Source organism: Myotis myotis, unplaced genomic scaffold (assembly GCF_014108235.1).
Source record: "Myotis myotis isolate mMyoMyo1 unplaced genomic scaffold, mMyoMyo1.p scaffold_m19_p_9, whole genome shotgun sequence".
In the NCBI taxonomy this organism is placed as follows: Eukaryota; Metazoa; Chordata; class Mammalia; order Chiroptera; family Vespertilionidae; genus Myotis; species Myotis myotis.
This window is the reverse complement of record NW_023416401.1, coordinates 81,485,816-81,502,906: the sequence shown is the minus strand read 5'-3', so window position 1 is coordinate 81,502,906 and position 17,091 is coordinate 81,485,816. Positions and strand designations below refer to the sequence as shown.

The window sequence follows — 17,091 nt, the reverse complement described above, 5'->3', positions numbered from 1 at the left end:
GGGCCCGGAGCTTCCAGGTCCTCTCTACGTATGCCAGTCTGCCCAGGCTCCAAATGGTCACCAACCCAGACGTTCTCCAAACCCCATCCTGCTGGCATGAGAGGGAGAAGGTGTCTCAGGGAGGGCATACAGCAATTTAACTGAGGAAAGCTTTGAAATCTAAAAGAAATTACAAAACAAAACTGTCATCAGTGCGAAAAAGCACAAGTTGTATGTCCTCCCTGAGACACCTTCTCGCTCTCATGCCAGCAGATGGGGCTCATGCTAGTGTCCTTCTCCAAGCACCCATCCAAGAGGCAGGGTGCGCACTGCTCGAAGGCCTGACAAGCATTGGTGGTCCTGGAGAGTCAGAACAAGCGTGGTGCCCTCCAGGATGGTGTTCATTTCAGCTTTCCAGCCCTGGTTCACCTTCTCTGTCTCAGGCCCTTTTGTCAAATGTGGTTTAGGCCTCTGCCTCCTCAGCGCCTCATTTACCACCTGCTACTCCATTCATAGCATCACTCTCTTCTTGTTTTCTAATCTGCTTGCCAGTCTTCCCTATAATCTCCCACCCTGATCAGAAAAATGTGCTTTTGATACTCCAGGAAGGCGAGTGTCATTGTGGAATCAAATCCTTGGGATTTTGAAGGACATCCCTGCTTCCCCTCATTCTCCTCTTTTCATTAGAGGCCATTATTGAACATACTAGAGGCCCGATGCATGAAATTCGTGCAAGGGTCTCCGCCCTCGCAACCCCAGCTTCGTCTGGAAGGTTGTCCTGAAGGTCGTTTGGCTGTCCACTCTAATTAGCATATTATGCTTTTATTATTATAGATAACCACATGTACTTTAATGTTTAGATTTTTTTACTCTTTTCCTATAAATAAAAATGTACACCAGGAAGACACAACTGGATGTCTAGGGCTTGAGTCAGCAGGTATGCTGCCCTGTCTACCAGAGCCATGAGGGGCCATATCTCGTGTTCTGTGGACACTTTGCGGTGTGTTATGGGGGCTGGGCTGGGCTGTGCCTGCGCTGAAATATGCGTGGCCGGGTGACTTACCGTCCTTCCCACCTCCAGAGGGTATGACTCTTATGAATCTGTGGGCTGTTCCATTCATTTTACCATCATTCCTCTGCCCTTGTTGTTTCTGTTCTGACTTGCTACATGGACACTTTTCTAGAGTAGCATTTCTCCCTGTTGGAGGGAGGGAGGTGATAGGTTTCTTGAGAACATTGGTGAATATTATAAAAACGTGTTTTCCCACCTTACCTGTCCACATCTGCACAGAGCATGTGTTTTTCTGGGCAACTTGTTACTCAAGGGAAGTGCTGACTTGCTGGCAACTGAAAAAGTGGGGCCAGCATCCAGGACAGGGTGGGACTCCGGACATGGACTAGGAGTTATCTACGGAGAGGCAGTGGAAGGAAGGAAAATCAAGCCTACAAGCCTACAAGGCAGGAACACATGCTGGTTGCATGATCTTCAGGTGTGCCAACAAGTAGACTGAGCCCGGGAAGTGGCCACGGTACGGACCTGGGGGCCAGGACTCTGCTTCTGTGGAGGTCTGATGGCTTAGGAGGGCGCGCAGAGCTCCCCTCCAAGCGTCCTGCACCTGGTTTCCCCACACGTGCCACAGCTTCCCCTTCTCACCTGACACAAAAGTCCCTCTTCTGACACTACCTTTGGGTGGAAAGAGGAGGATTCTTCCCCACCCACTTGGCCTTCTTCTTGAGCAGATCCCATGAGCTCTCTCACATGGTGAGAGTTTGTTGGGCCAGGGCCTGTCAATGCCTGTTGTTCCAGGGTGGTTAGTAATAGTGCTTGCAATGACCTCAAAGTGCCTCAATGGGGTGAGAAATTATATGGTCAACCTGCATACTGTCAGCTGCCTTGTATGTCACTCTCTTCATGGTCTACATGTCCCAGGCGAGCATTTTCCTCCCAGAAACTCTGCCCCTGTCCCTAGTTTTTGTCTGTCACTGGCATCACCATTCTTCCTCTGATGGTCCCAAGGTTAGTGGCTGTGAAATAAAGAAAGAAATGTGGTGGTACTTGACCTTAAGGGGCGTGACTTCTGTTGGGGTGAGGCTCAAGATGCATCTGCAGTGAAATGCTCCTCGTCTCCTGGCCTGGCCTCTCTGGGCTCTGTCTCTCTCCAAGTGGCCCATTCTGGTTGCTTCCCTCTGAAGCCCTGTCCTGTGCTGGCCACTGCCTGTGCTGCCCTCCCTGTCTCTCTCCGGCCTGCCAGGCTCCAGCACAGAGTCAGCGAGTGTCTTCTCTGCCTGAGAGATCCCAGCTGCTCTGTGCAGATGTGGACAGGTAAGGTGGGAAAAAGGAAGTGCAAAATTATTCAGGTTTAGGGGATTCTCATGAACCTCAAAACTAAGCCCATACCTACCTGCGCCCCAGACTTGAGACCCGCATGGAGCCTGAGCCTGCACAGCTCCGTCTGAGGTCTGTGCCCATCCGCATCCTCCATCCAGGCCTGGGGTCCTAGAGTGAAGTGAGCAGGTGGAAGGTGACCTTCCTGTCTCTGGAGTGGTCTGTTCCTGGATTATTGGGAAGGTTTTTTCCTTTGTATGAAAAGCTAGATTTTGTATTAGTTTTTTATTACCTAAATAAAAGCAAAATATGGTAAAAAACAAACAAACAAAACAAAACTTAAAGCCTTAGCCAGAAAAAAAAAAAAAAGCCTTAGCCAGTGTGGCTCAGTTGATTGATCATTGCCCTGTGCACCAGGGGCTCACCAATCCAATTCCAGGTCAGGGCACACACCAGGTTGAGGGTTTGAGCCTCAGTCGGGGTGTATGCAGGAGGCAGCCGATTGATGTTTCTCTCCCACAATGATGTTTCTCTCTCGGCCACCCTCCCTCCCTTCCTTCCTCCCTCTCTTTCTCCCTCCCTCCCTCCCTCTCTCCCTCTCCCTTCCTCTATCTCTAAAGAAAAAAACCAAAAAATTTAAACAGCATGTAAAGTTTAGAGTGGAAAGTCCTTGTCTCCTAGCCTGGCTTTCTCAGTCCCCAGCCCGGGGAATAGGATAACTGCTGTTAACTGTTCCCTCTGTTCTCCCAGGTGAGTCTGTGAGCATAAAAGTGCATCCGTCAGTGAGACATGCACTCTGTGTCCAAATCTCTGCCTTCTTAAAAGGCATCTCAGTAGCTTGCATGGGCCCAGAGGTTGCTTTAAAGGCCCACCCCTCTGAACCTCCCATTTTCTTTCTAGCTGCCTCCCATGCTGTCCCACCAAAGTATGTGAGTGGCTCTAAGTGGTACGGCCGGAGGAGCCGGCCTGAGCTGTGCGACTCTGCACCCAGAACCAAATGTTTCCCAGAACAGCAAGCCAAGGCCTCCCCGAAAAGCCAGATACGACGCTCTGCATCTCTGGAAAGTGTGGAGGTGAGTCGGGTCCCCCCTTCCCCACCCCAGGCTGCCAGGCATCGGGGAAATGGCGATTCACTCCGTCACTGCTCACTGCAGGAAGGTGTGAAGGGGCAGGCGGGCATTCCTGAGCATTTTGTCACCAAGAAGCACTGCACTTTGGGTAATGACATTTCCTGAAGTGTCTTTAGGCCTGCTTGTCTGCGGGGAATTCAGACAGTGGGGTGGTAGAGAGCTTGTACTCAAATCGCTGGTTTCTCTCCCTCCGCTGCTCACCACCACCACCTTTCAAGAAGACTATTTTTATGGTTTCACAGGAGTGAAGTGGTAATTGGCCAAGGATACAAAAAAGAAGGTGTTTTCTGATGCAGCTGCAGGGTTAGGAATTTGGATGTATCAAGCCCACCGTCCCACCTGCCTCGAGCACTTAGAATATCCCAGGCATACATTTACACCTTGGCGAGCGCGTGCCAGATCCTCTGGGGCCTTGGGAGCTGGCTCTAGCTCCCAGTCTCGCTGAGCTGTTCACTGCAGCTCAGGGATTGACCCAGGACCTGGGCTGCAGGAGCCTCATAGGCTTCATGTCCACAGGGCAGATCCACAGCCTGTGAGTTAATTGGACTTATTTCTTTTTTCTAAAATATATTTTTATTAATTTCAGAGAGGAAAGAAGAGGGAGAGAGAGATAGAAATATCAATGATGAGAGAGAATCATTGATCGGCTGCCTCCTGCACACCTCCTACTGGGGATAGAGCCCGCAACCCAGGCATGTGCCCTTGACCAGAATCGAACCTGGGACCCTTTAGTCCTCAGGCCAACGCTCTATCCACTGAGCCAAACCAGCTAGGGCAATTGGACCTATTTTCAAGGGTTCAAGAAGGTTCCTGATTCCGGTCTCCGTGATGACATTTCTGTCAGATGGTGTGATATGGGGTCTTATCTTTAATAAGATGGCCCTGGACCCCCAGATTAACTTTTTTATGTGCTCATCATTTATTGAGACAAAGAAGAAAACAAACAAATAGGAATTGCGATTCCCACCAACAAATCCCACACATTTGCCTTTTTATCCTATTTTTAACTTGGCCCTCATGGATGGAGGGCTGTGTTGGTGCATCTTTGTGGTGCTTTCTACTTCTCAAAACCCCTTTGCTCTCTAGAACTAAAACATGGGGACATTGCTTTTAAGGTTGTCAGTTGGGTTGAAAATGGGACATCCCACTGCTCCTACATTCCCGCCCTCAGCTCAGTCCTGGCTCTGAGGAGTGCCGAGTCTTGGTAACCGGCACTCATTCCAGAATCCATCACCTGTGAAAAGCAAACTTTGATGTTGTGGTCAGCTGCCCGGGTCACAAAACATGAGGTTTTTGCTCTAGTCAGGAGTTTCTTGATGGGCCTCCCCCTTCAGGATGCAGCTCTCAAAGGGCACCCGGGTGTCAGGTGCTTGCTATGCACCGTGCTGTCCACGGAGCTCTTGCAGGGACAGGGAGACCTGCTCTCCTCCGACTGTTTACAGAAATGATATGGGTGATGAGGGATGAGTTGAGGACCTTCAAACCTCAAGTTGAGATCCTGTCCTGTGATGCAGCGTTTAATCAAAGCTCCAGGGCTATTCTTGAAGAGATGCTGGTTGGGGGAGCGTTTTTCTCTCAGTTAGGTAGGGTATGAGCTCTTTTATTTTTGTTCTTAAATGTTTGATGTTGACATTATTCAGTGTCCTCCTCCCTCACCCCCCCATCCCTTGCCCTCCTCTCCCTCCCTTGGACTTCACCAAACTGTTGTCGGTGCCCATGGGTTATGCATATATGTTCTTTAGCTAATCCCTTCACCTTCTCTAACCAGTCACCCCCAATCCCCCCTCATCTCCCCTCCCCACCGCTCAGGCACTGGCCAGTCTGTTCCACGTGTCCATGCTTATGGTCCCATTTTGTTCTTCATTTTATTTTGTTAATTAGATTCTGCATATTAGTTAGATCATATGGTATTTGATTTTTGCTGACTGACTTACTTTGCTTAGCATAATATTCTCCAGGTTCATCCATGCTGTTGCAAAGGCTAAGAGTTCCTTCTCTACCGTGAGGCATGTAGCTTCAAGTTACTCTGCAGCCACCTTGCCTCTCCTGGGACAAGCTCTGGACTGTGTTTTTATTGTGAACTACTGTCTGTGTGTGAGGGCCACCCTGCAGGGTGGGGTTTTATTTGGAGCTGCTGCGTCTCACCAGGATGCTGTTCCTCTCCCTCAGTCATCCCTACCCGTCCCCAAGATATGCCGTCTACTCACTCCCGCTCTGCCCACTGCCACCTCCTCGGGGGACTCATGTCCTCTTTTCCTTTTTGTGCAGAGTCTCAGGTCAGAGGAAGAAGCGGAAAGTGCTAAAGGACCTCAGAATGAGCTATTTGAAGCAAAAGGTAAAGCCTTGGCCTCACGCTTGGTGCTTTCACCAGAGCCCCGAAAGCCCCAGCAGCTGGGTCTTTGGACAGTGAGCCAGCCAAGTGTCATTTTCTGGGAAGCGTGTGGTGTGGATGGTGTCCTTGGTGGGCCTCTGCTCCAAGGTGGTTCTAGCTATGAGGCTGCCACTGCATTCTCAGCATCACCGAGGCCAGACCTCAGACGGAGACCACTGGCTCAGGAGGCAGTGTGGATCTAGCACACTTCATGGTCTGCAGGGACCTGCACCCCCTTCCTGCTGTGGATGAGTAGCCTTAGCACCTGCCAGGACCCCTGCCTGGGCCCCATATGGAGAGAAGACATGTGCTGGTCCTTGGGAGCCTTACGGGAGCATCCAGGAAGGAGCAGCAAGTATATTAAGCAAATTGCAGTACATCGGCCTGCGATGTGTCTCAGGGCAGAAACGTGACCTGGAGAGAGGGATGCCAGGATTGACATTGAATTTCTGCTGCAGCAAAGTATCAGCAGTTGGCACTGAGTATCTTCTAGATCAGGGGTGGGCAAACTTTTTGACTTGAGGGCCACAATGGGTTCTTAAACTGGACCGGAGGACCAGAACAAAAGCATGGATGGAGTGTTTGTGTGAACTAATATAAATTCAAAGTAAACATCATTACATAAAAGGGTACGGTCTTTTTTTTTAGTTTTATTCATTTCAAACGGGCCAGATCCGGCCTGCGGGCCGTAGTTTGCCCACGGCTGTTCTAGATTGTGGCCCTCAATTGCAGGGCTGTTCAACGTTTACCTGCACAGGTTTCAGGTGAACGGATCTGAACATCGCCTGTGCCACTGGATGAAGCAGATAGACACCCTTAGTGTTAGGAAGAGCATCCAGGCCATCACATTTTAATGTTCTAGACTCAGAGCCTGAGAAAGGGATCTTGGGGCAGGTTATTCACAGAACGACTTGGTGTTGCTCTCTGTCCAGAGAGCAGGCTGGTTTCTTCCCAGCCTTGAACAGAAACCTCTCCATCTGGGTTAGAACACTCACGTCAAACCTCAAAGGATTTATCTACCTCCCCTGCCAGCCTTGAGAAGCAAACCCCAGTATCAGAATTGCTTTTACATTTTTCTAGAAATTTTAGACATTTTAAGTTGGAAGGGATCTGAGAGGTGGCCCTTTTCTGCCTGGTTCTATTCTTGCATTTTCTTCAGCCGAAACCTATAGCAATATTTGTGAGCACTCAGGCCTGGATTTCCTTGGGGAAAGTGTCTTTCTGGTTATTAGTTGGGCTATCAAAGTAATTAACACCAAGGGGGCTCATCTACCTGAAAGGTACTGACCACTGACATAGAACTCAAGTCTGAATTAGATGGGCCCTGTGGTGAACTCTTTCTGTGTTGGGCTGGCTGTGAAGGTGAATGTCTGGTTTGAAGCATAGCTTATCTATGGATAGCTTCTCGTGGATACCCTCAACTTATGTCCTCTTCCACAAGTTGTTTCTCTGGCAAAACTTCAGAAACATTAGTAAGCCAACTGGCTAAAGTGGAAAAGTTATGGAAACTGGCCATCTGTCACCCAAACCTACTGATGAGTCTTTTTTTTTTTTTTTTTTTTTTTAAGATTTTTAGAGAGGAAGGGAGAGGGATAGAGAGAGGAAGAGAGAAACATTAATGTGAAAGTGAAACATCTGTCAAATGCCTCCTGCATGCCCCTAACTGGGGTCAAGCTCCATGTGCCCTGACTGGGGATCGAACCTGCAATCTTCTGGTGCATGGGACGACTCCCAACCAACTGAGTCACATGGGCCAGAGCCACTGAAAAGTCTTTGCATCGCAAAGGCACCTGCACCTCCTGATGTGAGGTGGTGTGGAGCGCACAGTCTCACCTGTGGAGTGTTTTTGCCAAGAAAAAAGAAAAAACAGCCTAAACCCAAATTACAAACTAGACTTTGATGCTAAATTTATGTTTACAGGAAATATTAGGGCTAGAGACACAAGTTAGATGATACCATGAGGAAGCAAACAGACAATCCAGATGGGGGACATTCTGTAGAACCACTACTGGTCCAAGTTCTTAAACAAGGCAGTGCTAGGAACTGGGGGACAGGAGAGTAACTCATGGTTGAAAGACTTAAGATAAGTAGTAACCAAATGTACTGTCTGGTATCAGTTCAAACAAACAAGTCAATTATAAGACTTTTTTGAGACAGTTGGGAAATTGTTGATTTTGTTAGGTTTAAAGTGGCATTGTGATTAGGTAAGAAATGTTCATATACTTCAGAAATACATACTACATATTAAATTAGGTAGGGGTAAAAGCGAGATCTGGGATTTATTTTCAAGCACTTCAGCAATAGCAGAAAGGGAATCTTTGAAGTCAGCATGCAAAGCCTTTATCATCACAGAGCCTGGGTGACAGGTGCACTGGGGTTCAATGGACTGTGCTCTTTACTTTGGGTAGGTTTGAAAATTTTCTAAAAATTAATTTTTTAAAAACTTTTCATTGTACATACAGATAATGCAGTCCTCTTTTATGTGCTTTCAGTGGTGTGACTTTAGTAGGTTCCTTTCAGAAAAAGCTTTCCCCATGTGGAGCAGAGAGGTTTGATCATGAAATTTGCAAACACAGAATGAAGTTGAAAGAATTGTACCCACCACCTAAATTTCACTTTTGATGCTTTGCTACTCACCTGTGTCCATCTGATTTCAGAGTAACTTACAGGCAGGTGTGTTCCCCCTCGGGGCTTTCTCCTGGAGCATCGGGTTTACCTGTCACTCCCTCTGCTTCAGGCCAGCTGCCGCTCTGGGGTTCTGAGGCCTTTGGGAATACCCAGAAGTCCTGCAGCCCCTTCTTCGACACCCCTGAGAGCCAGGTCCGGGCCATCTGGGAAGAGCTGGGCGTCGGCAGCAGTGGCCACCTCAATGAGCAGGAGCTGGCTCTGGTCTGCCAGAGCATCGGGCTCCACGGACTCAAGAAAGAGGTACGAGGGGCCGGGACAGACCGCCCTCCATGACTGCGATGGCCGTGGTTGATGTTGGATCTGGAAAATCCTTTCACCCTGCAGATGCTGACTCAATTGTATTAATTTCTGGTCTGAAAATCTTTGGTGACCCCAGTGCTTCTGCTGAAGTCTGCACCCTCCAGGGTCCGTCTCTGACCAGGCATGACCTCAGCCTCGCCAGCCTCTAAGCACTCAGGATTCTTCTGCCTGTAACACCCTTTCCCCTACCTATCTGGCCTTGTTCGACCTCTGAGCCCAAACACAATGCCCTCGGAGCCTGACTACACTCCCAACAGCTGTATTCACTCCTCCTTTCCTCCTGCAAGGGCCAGGGGGAGGAGGAACACGCAGTGGTGATGGGGCAATCCCGCCCCCTCTTGCTAAAGTCCCCCTCAGCCCTACGGCCCTTGCTAGGCCAGGAACCTCTGGGGCCAGGCCATGCTCCATATACACATCTTTTCTATCCTCCAGCAAGTCCCTGCCGCATTAGACACTGGAATTTAGGAAGTTCAGGTAGCACCCACTCACAGCAGGATGAAAACTGACCAGATGTGTAGATTTCATAAGCCAGAGCCTGGGGAGGCCAGGTGTGACCCAGCAGTTGAGTTTGGATGGGGACAAGCAAACCGCCCTGCTTGGAGAGGGAGGGTGAGTGGGAGGGTGGATGGGTGGGCTGGGATGGCTGTAGCTGGCACGGAGCTGCTTGTGGGCAGAGCCTCTGAGCACAGGTGTGTGGCTTTTGTTTAGGAACTGGAAGACCTGTTTAACAAACTGGACCAAGACCAAGATGGCAGAGTGAGTCTTGCGGAATTCCAGCGTGGCCTGTTCAATCACGGGCCCACTTCACTTCTGGAATCTTCCTCTCCCGTCAAACTGAGCGGGTCCTGGTCTCATTCCCAGGTAAAATGGGACAATTAAGTCTTGAATCACAGCATGAACTGCTGTCACCCTCTGGCCTTCAGCATTTTTTCACAGGCCTGACCCTTCTGCCTGTGTCACCACAGTGAGCCCAGCAGTTGGTCGGGGCGTGCACACATGTGTGTAAGTGGGAGACAGTGTGATTTAGATCCTAGAACCACACAGATCTTGGCTTGCTTCTCCCTAGTTGTGTGTCACTGGGTGTTACCTTCGCTGAGCCTCAGGCTCCTCATCTGTGAAATGGGCACCACGTCATTGGGGTTTTATAGGATTCCTTGGTAGTTCTTCGCTATGTCTCCTAGTGTGGGAATCACTGTTCCAATAAGAGAACCCTCTCTCCTTCCTCCCGACCAGTGTCACTGAAGGATTCTGAACTGACCCTAGGATTACCCTCCAAGTGCTCGTTAGCCTGTGTTCTCTGTCCTCACAGACAAATACCAGGTGTCTGCAGTTGGAGGAGAGCAGATTTCAGGCAGTTGTGATTTTGTTTGGTGACTGTTGGCCTAGTACTTGGTTTTCTCAGCCCCAGGACAGTAAGGCCGCCCTCTCCCACCACAGGCAGGCGCTCTGGGAGTCTTCCTGATACTTCTTTGCTGACAGGGCTGATCCCGTGGTTTGTGGGTGATGGTGCAAAACCAGTAACATTGCTCTCTGCCAGGCTGGGTAATTTGATCATCAGGTTTCTGAATCTGAAGTCGGGAAGAGCAGACAAAGAAGAAACTAGGAGTGTTGTCAGGCCACATAGGGTCAGAGACCACAAGGAAGTCCCACAAGTCACGCACGGGGCCTCTTGCCATATCCTGAGATGGAGGCACAGCTGGAGAGGGGCCTGAGCCACAGGAGCAGGCGCCCGGCCGGCCGGGACCCACCGCTGGTCAGATGCCGGTGGCCCAAGCAAGACCTGGCTGTCCAGGAAGACTGTCCAGGCTGACATGGCTGTGGGGGGGAAGGTGTCGCAGCCTGGCGTGTGGACTCTGTTGTCACATGGCAGTGCGTGGCTCTCAGATGTGTGCCACAGATGGAGATTTGCCTCAGCCCCATCCAGCCTGCAGGGTGGCCCCTGCTCCCAAGCTCAGTCCTCAGAGAGGAAGCAGAGGGAGGGAGACTAGGGTGGCCTGGGTGCATTTGGGTATCTGGGTTTGTCTGTGGTGGCCATGCATTCTGAGTTCCCTCTTCCCTTCTGTAAACACGATACTTTGTAGGGCTGTAAAGTGCCCAGTGCAGCGTAGTGAGCACCCAGTCCTTAAGTAACTGGGAAGTGGTAGGGACACAGTTGAGGGTTGAGGAGGGCAGGCGGCATTAAGGCCAGTGATCCCTGCTGAAGGAGTGAGTGCTGTTAGGGAGGTGGGCTGGCAGGGGCTCGGCCAGGCCAAGGGAATGCCATCTGATTAGGGGAGCAGCCATGGAAGCATTGGGGGGAAGTGTTTTAGGCAACAGGACAGGCTTGCAATGTTCAGGAAGAGCAAGGAGGCACTAGAGCCTGGCTGGGTTAGAAAACAGCAAGGAAAATGATCTTCCTTGTGGATTCTTACAGCACCTAAGCTTAGGAGGTCAATTTTCCCGCCAAGAGTTTTTTTTAATCCTCATTTGAGGATATGTTATTGATGAGAGAGAGTGACAGAGAGAGAGAGATCGGTTGCCTCCTATATGCGCCCAGAGCAGGGATAGAACCTGCAACCTAACGGGGAATCGAACCCACAACCTTTTGGTGCACAGGATGATGTTCCAACTAACTGAGCCACTGGCCAGGGCCGGCCACGATTTTTTTGCCTTCATCTTAAAACTCCCTGAGACTGTTTCTGAGGAGAAGCTCGGGCTGTCCCACCTCCTCTCTTTAACTTGTCTTGGGTTTCTTTCCACAGACTGCACTTCCTAGTGCTGGCACGTGCCTTCTTGGGCTCTTTTGTGAAGCCAGGCGCACACCATTACCGATTCGGGGAGAGATGTGAGACTTCTTCATGTCTCCCGCTAGGCGGTGCGTGCTGACAGGCCAGGCCACTCGGGTGCTGGGACATGTTCCTTGCACGGCCTCGGTGGATGGTAGGAGAGGAGGTACCCAGGGTCTTCAAGAGAGAGTTGAACCGGGTGTAAGGAGTCCTGGGTTCAAACCCCCACTTTGCCACCTGCAGTGCCATGTGATCTTGGGCACCCCGAGCAGCGGTGCCGTGCCTTTGTTTCCTCGTCTGTGAGTTGTTCTTATGCAGCCTCAATGGCACAGTGAGAGCCGCGCCCAGGCTGGCGAGGTTGGAAAATGTTAAAGATGAACAGGAGGCCCGTGTGCTCACAGCATCTCCCTGATTCCCACACAGGTCCTGGAGGAGGGTGGCTGCCACACCACCACGACATCCTCTCTCGTGTCCTTGTGCTCAGGCCCGCGCCTTTTCTGCAGCGTCGACAATGGCACCGGCTTCGCCTTTCCCGAGCAGCTCATTGCCCTGTGGGCCCAGGAGGGGATTCATAATGGCAAGGAAGTCTTGCAGGTATGGAACTGCTCACTCACAGCTTGCCACTCCGGGAGGCATCCAGGCTGTGTGGGGCCAGCAGGGGACCTCGGGGCCATCTGCCCACAGAGGTGGCCGGGCACAGCACCCTGTGTAGACACTGGGTGTGGAGAACCCCATGTAGGGAAGGAAGGCCAGTTGGAAACACGTTTTTCTTTATTTTTTGCTGTTAAAATAGAGGAAATTTTCACTTAAAAATAATAAATAAAAAGAGAGGAAACATGAATCCATTTGAAGGTCGGTTTGAATACTTTAGGCATTTCCCCCAGTGCATTTCAGCCTTGGAGACATTCTGTTTTTCTGGATGAAGGTCAGTCCCACAGACCAGGTGGTGCAGATGTCCTCTTCCTTGTGGAGATGTCTTAGTGAACATCACTCTCCGAGAATCTGAACGTTTCCTCCCAGAGCTGCCTGCCCAGCTCGTTGAGCTCTTCTGCCCGCATAGCCCCTGCTCACCCCAGATCTTCCCCCACTGCGCCGGGCATGGGGAGGCTCCTCCCAAGCTCCCCCTTGCTCTTTCAGGGGCTGGTCCAGGAGACTGTCCTCAGAAGGGCCCAGGCCTCTTCCTAGGGGCCAGGCACACCTCCCCGAGGGCCACAGGGTCAGACCCTGGGAGGAATGCTAGGGAAGTGTGGTGAGCTAGACTGACTATTTTTATTTCCACGTTTCACTTCCTGTTGTTAAAGAAAATGTCAACTCTAAATATAGTAAAGCTGTCCCCACTCCAGGAGTGGCAACAGCTAATGGCTTAGTGGGCATTCATTCTACAGAGCATTTTCCTGGCACAAAAAGGAAATACATATTTAAACATCCCAGTTAATTTTTTTTTTTTGGTAAAATTGGTATTATATCCTGTATCTTGCTAATTTGTGTTACTTTTTCTTTATTGTTGTACATGTAGGTTTTTCCTGTTATAAATCTGGGCATTTAAAATGCTTGTATATCCTCCTGCTTTAATGCTTGCATTTCTGTAAGGTTAGATTCCTGAAGTTACACATTTTACCTTTGATAGGTTCTGTCATATTGCCTCCAAAAATACCCTCATTAGCACAAACCAACAAATGTGAAGGCTCCCAGAGACAACCTTTAAGATAGTCTGCCTCGCTCCTTGAGCCAAATCCTCCTGGGCCTAAACTCAGCCTTTGCCATGTCTGGCCAGCCAGCAACCTTGGGCAGAGCCCAGATGGCAAGGCCAGACCTGGACAGCTGGCCCTCAAAACTATTCTGAGAACTAGAGGCTGAGCCTAAATCACAGAAATTGCCCCCAGGAAGGGCAAAGAGGGAAGAGGCTCAGGGTTTGAAATTCTCCCTGAAGCTCTGTTCCTGAGTCCCAGTATTTGGAGGTGGGCTGGCTGCCATCATAGTCTGACCAGTGGGGAGTCTCAGCCTTGCCTCTGACATTTCAGAATTTACTCTTTTTATTGCTTTCCTGTTATTAGAGCATATTTCCCCTTTTAAAACTTTTTTCTTTTTATTTTATTGCTGAGGGTATTTCAGATGTCCCATCTTTGCCCCACTCCACCCACCTCCCACCCCACCCCAGGCCTTCGCCTGTCTATGGTCTGTGTCCATGGGCTATGACTACTCTGTGCTTCTAAATTCCTTCACCTTCTCACCCATCCCCCCAACACCCCTCCCATCTGGCAACCGGCAAAATGTTCTCTGTATCTATGAGTCTGTTTTTGTTCTGCTTACTTTTGTTTTGACTTTTAGATTCAGTTGCTGATAGATATGTATGTATTATTCATGTTTTTAATTTTTATTTCTTTTCCTCCTTCTCTTCCCCCTCCTCTTCAAGAAGACCCTTTAACATTTCATGTAATACCAGTTTGGTGGTGATAAACTCCTTTAGCTTTTTCTTGTCTGGGAAGCTCTTTATTGACCTTCAATTCTAAATGATAGCTTTGCTGGGTAGAGTAATCTTGGCTGTAGGTCCTTGCTATTCATCACTTTGAATATTTCTTGCCGCTCCTCCTGGCCTGCGTAGGTTCTGTTGAGAAGGATGTCGGGTGGTGGTGCTCCAACCTTGGTGTTGTCCTTCTGCTTGCTTCTTGGCGGTGTTGGTGTCAGCTCAGGCTTCCCCATGCATCTCCCCAGACCCACAGGTCCTTACAGCATCTGACTTCACAGGGAGAAGGGCCTCTCTCCTCCATCCCCTGTCAATCCCCTTGAGTCCTCTGCTTGAGGCATGGCCCCCGTCTGTGTCAGTTACTTTGCCCAGAGAGGGAAACGCTGTCTGGCCTGTGTCACGCCCGCCGCTGAGGCAGGGACGGTGAAGGGGGCAGAACTGGGCATTGACAGGGTGGGGGAGAGTTGTATGGGTGGGGAAGAGGCATGTCCAAGAGGCAGAGACTTTGCTGATGGAAAAGTGGCAGGTGCTGCCTATAGAACAGCATGGATCACGGCCTGGACTGTCCCTAAGACAGCCAGGAAGTGTCTAGAGAAGCCACTAATCCTGTTCTGCCTGATGGGTTTTGCTGTTTCCAGAGCCTCGACTTTAGTGTGGATGAGAAGGTGAACCTTTTGGAGCTGACCTGGGCCCTTGAGAACGAGCTCATGATGATCCACGGTGTCACCCAGCAGGCGGCCTTGTCCTGCTATCGCCAGGAGCTGAGATTCTGCCAGTAAGAGGCCACATGTGCTTGGGGTGGGCCTGGGAGTCAGGCTGGTCTGGTCTGGCGCCCGCAGTGGGACTGGGAAAAAGCTGAGCCATGGGAGCAGGACGAGTGCTCCCTGTCCTTCAGGTTTTGTCCACGTGTGTGGTTTCAGTGAACTGCTCAGTGGTCACTGCTGGGGCTTTTGTGGCCACAGAATTTAAGGGCCACTGGCCTTCTCTCCCACTTAGAAATCTTTGTCAAAGTCATCCCTTAGCCCCTTCTAGCAGTTCCACAGAGAAGGATTTGAACTTGACGCTCATCCTGCATATGCTGGAGCTTTCGCAGCACAGAGGTGCAAACCCTCCAGTCAGTAGGTTGTGCTTCTGAGAACAGCCAGAGGGCACTTGGGTCTGGTGGCTGGAGAGGAAAAAGAAGTATTCTTTAAACATGGCCACCAAGTAACAGGCTAAGAATACATTCCACTTTAGTTGGATCAGCTTTGGATTCGCTGAGTATTTTATCCACTGGGGGGTGGGGTGGGAGGCTCTGTGCTCCTTCAGTGGGAGAAATAGTCACCAGAATAGTGAGTGCCGGGTGAATTGAGAGCCTCCGGGGGGTGGGGTGGGGTGGGGTGACTGGACAATCCAGGGCCACACACACAGATGGCCTTCTCTCTGGGTGACTCACCTTGCACTCACTCAGATGCCAGGCTGCAGGTGTTGGGGCTGTGGCCAGGCAGGGTATTGGTTGGCCACCCTGCTCCTCTCATGTGTCCAACCCCAGGTTAGGTGCTGAGGACTCCTGGGGTCCAAGTCCCCGCTGGAGACCTAGGGGGACACAGATGAATTCTCACCATTCGGCGGCCTTCTGCAGGTGTGGCACACTGTAAGCCTTTAGGCTGGACTTCTTTGGTTCAGAAACCTTGTAGAAACTTTCCTTGGGAAGTCATTTAACCCTCTCTCTCAGTGTGCACACCTGTAAAATGGGCACAGTAATGGAACAAACCTCTTCAGGAGGTGCATGGTGGTGGCGTGAGGTTAGAGCACAGCGCTGGACCATGCCGTGCACCCAGCGAGTGCCGGCCCTTTAATCATTCGTGTAGACACAGAGCTCGCTGGGCCCAGACCGTGTGTTCTGTTAACGTCGTCTCTTCCCTGCGCAGGGGGCAAGCGGAGCAGATGGTGAGGGAGCGAGACAAGGCGAGGCAAGATCTAGAGAAAGCGGAGAAGAGGAACCTGGAGTTTGCGAAGGAGATGGACGACTGCCACTCGGCCCTGGAGCAGCTCACGGAGAAGAAGATCAAGTAGGTCCTGCCAGTGGTGCCGAGCCCAGAGCTGTAGCTCCTCGCAGCAGGGCAGCAGCTTCCCAGCCATAGCTGAGGGCAGTTGTAGACCAAGGGCTGCCACCAGCCGAGGCTGTGGTCATGACCATGGCAGAGCCGCGGCCCTCTTGTTTCACCTGAGCCAGTAGGAATCTAGAAGACACACCTTTGGGGGTGCCTTTCCTTGAAAGAAGAGAGAGGGGTGCATTTAAAAAGTGGCCTGCCCTAGCCAGCTTGGCTCAGTGGATAGAGCGTCAGCCTGCAGACTGAAGGGTCCCAGGTTCGATTCCGGCCAAGGGCACATGCCTGGGTTGCGGGCTTGATCCCCAGTAGGGGGTGTGCAGGAGACAGCCCATTAGTAATTCTCTCTCATCATTGGTGTTTCTATCTCTCTCTCCCTCTCCCTTCCTCTCTGAAATCAATAAAGAAATATATTTTAAAAAAAGGTGGCCTTACCAGCCAATCAATGATTCTCTCATTATTGATGTTACTATCTCTCTCTCTCTCTTTCTGTTCCTCTCTGAAAAACAATAAAAATATATTTAGCCCAGCCGGCGTGGTTCTGCGGTTCTGCGTCGGCCTGGGAACCAGGAGGCCACAGTTCGATTCCCGATCAGATGGCACGTACCTGGGTTGCAGCCTCTATCCCCAGTTTGGGGCGTGCAGGAGGCAGCCAATCTATGATACTCTCTCATCATTGATATTTCTATCTCTCTCTCCCTCTCCCTTACTCTCTGAAATAAAAAATATATATATTTAAAATGTTTTAATTAAAAAATATTTTTAAAAATCTCCAAAAAATAAAATAAAAACTGGCCCTGCTCTTTATGGCGGGGTGCATGGTGGAGGCATCTAGCTGTGCACGCCTGTGAGCTGCAGGGAAAAGTCCTCTCTGCTTCCCTCACTCTGCTCTGCTTCATTTATGGGGTCTGTCCCACTCAAACCACGTGTTCTGTGTGTCTGTAATCGTGAGACAGATGGACATTTCGAGACTGGGCT

General features: G+C 50.5%; 1 protein-coding gene across 3 annotated transcripts in view; it reads left to right on the top strand.

Moving 5' to 3' along the window:
• NINL (ninein like) overlaps positions 1-17,091 on the top strand; it is a 107,554-nt gene that overhangs the window by 46,719 nt on the left and 43,744 nt on the right. The window contains exons 4-10 of one of the 3 annotated variants that reach the window (XM_036322941.1): positions 3,206-3,378; positions 5,704-5,770; positions 8,544-8,734; positions 9,503-9,655; positions 11,983-12,153; positions 14,662-14,798; positions 15,934-16,074. In XM_036322941.1, coding sequence (XP_036178834.1) covers positions 3,206-3,378; positions 5,704-5,770; positions 8,544-8,734; positions 9,503-9,655; positions 11,983-12,153; positions 14,662-14,798; positions 15,934-16,074 — 1,033 coding nt within the window. The remainder of the gene's footprint in view (positions 1-3,205; positions 3,379-5,703; positions 5,771-8,543; positions 8,735-9,502; positions 9,656-11,982; positions 12,154-14,661; positions 14,799-15,933; positions 16,075-17,091) is intronic. The other 2 variants (XM_036322943.1, XM_036322942.1) reach the window with 2 other exon arrangements.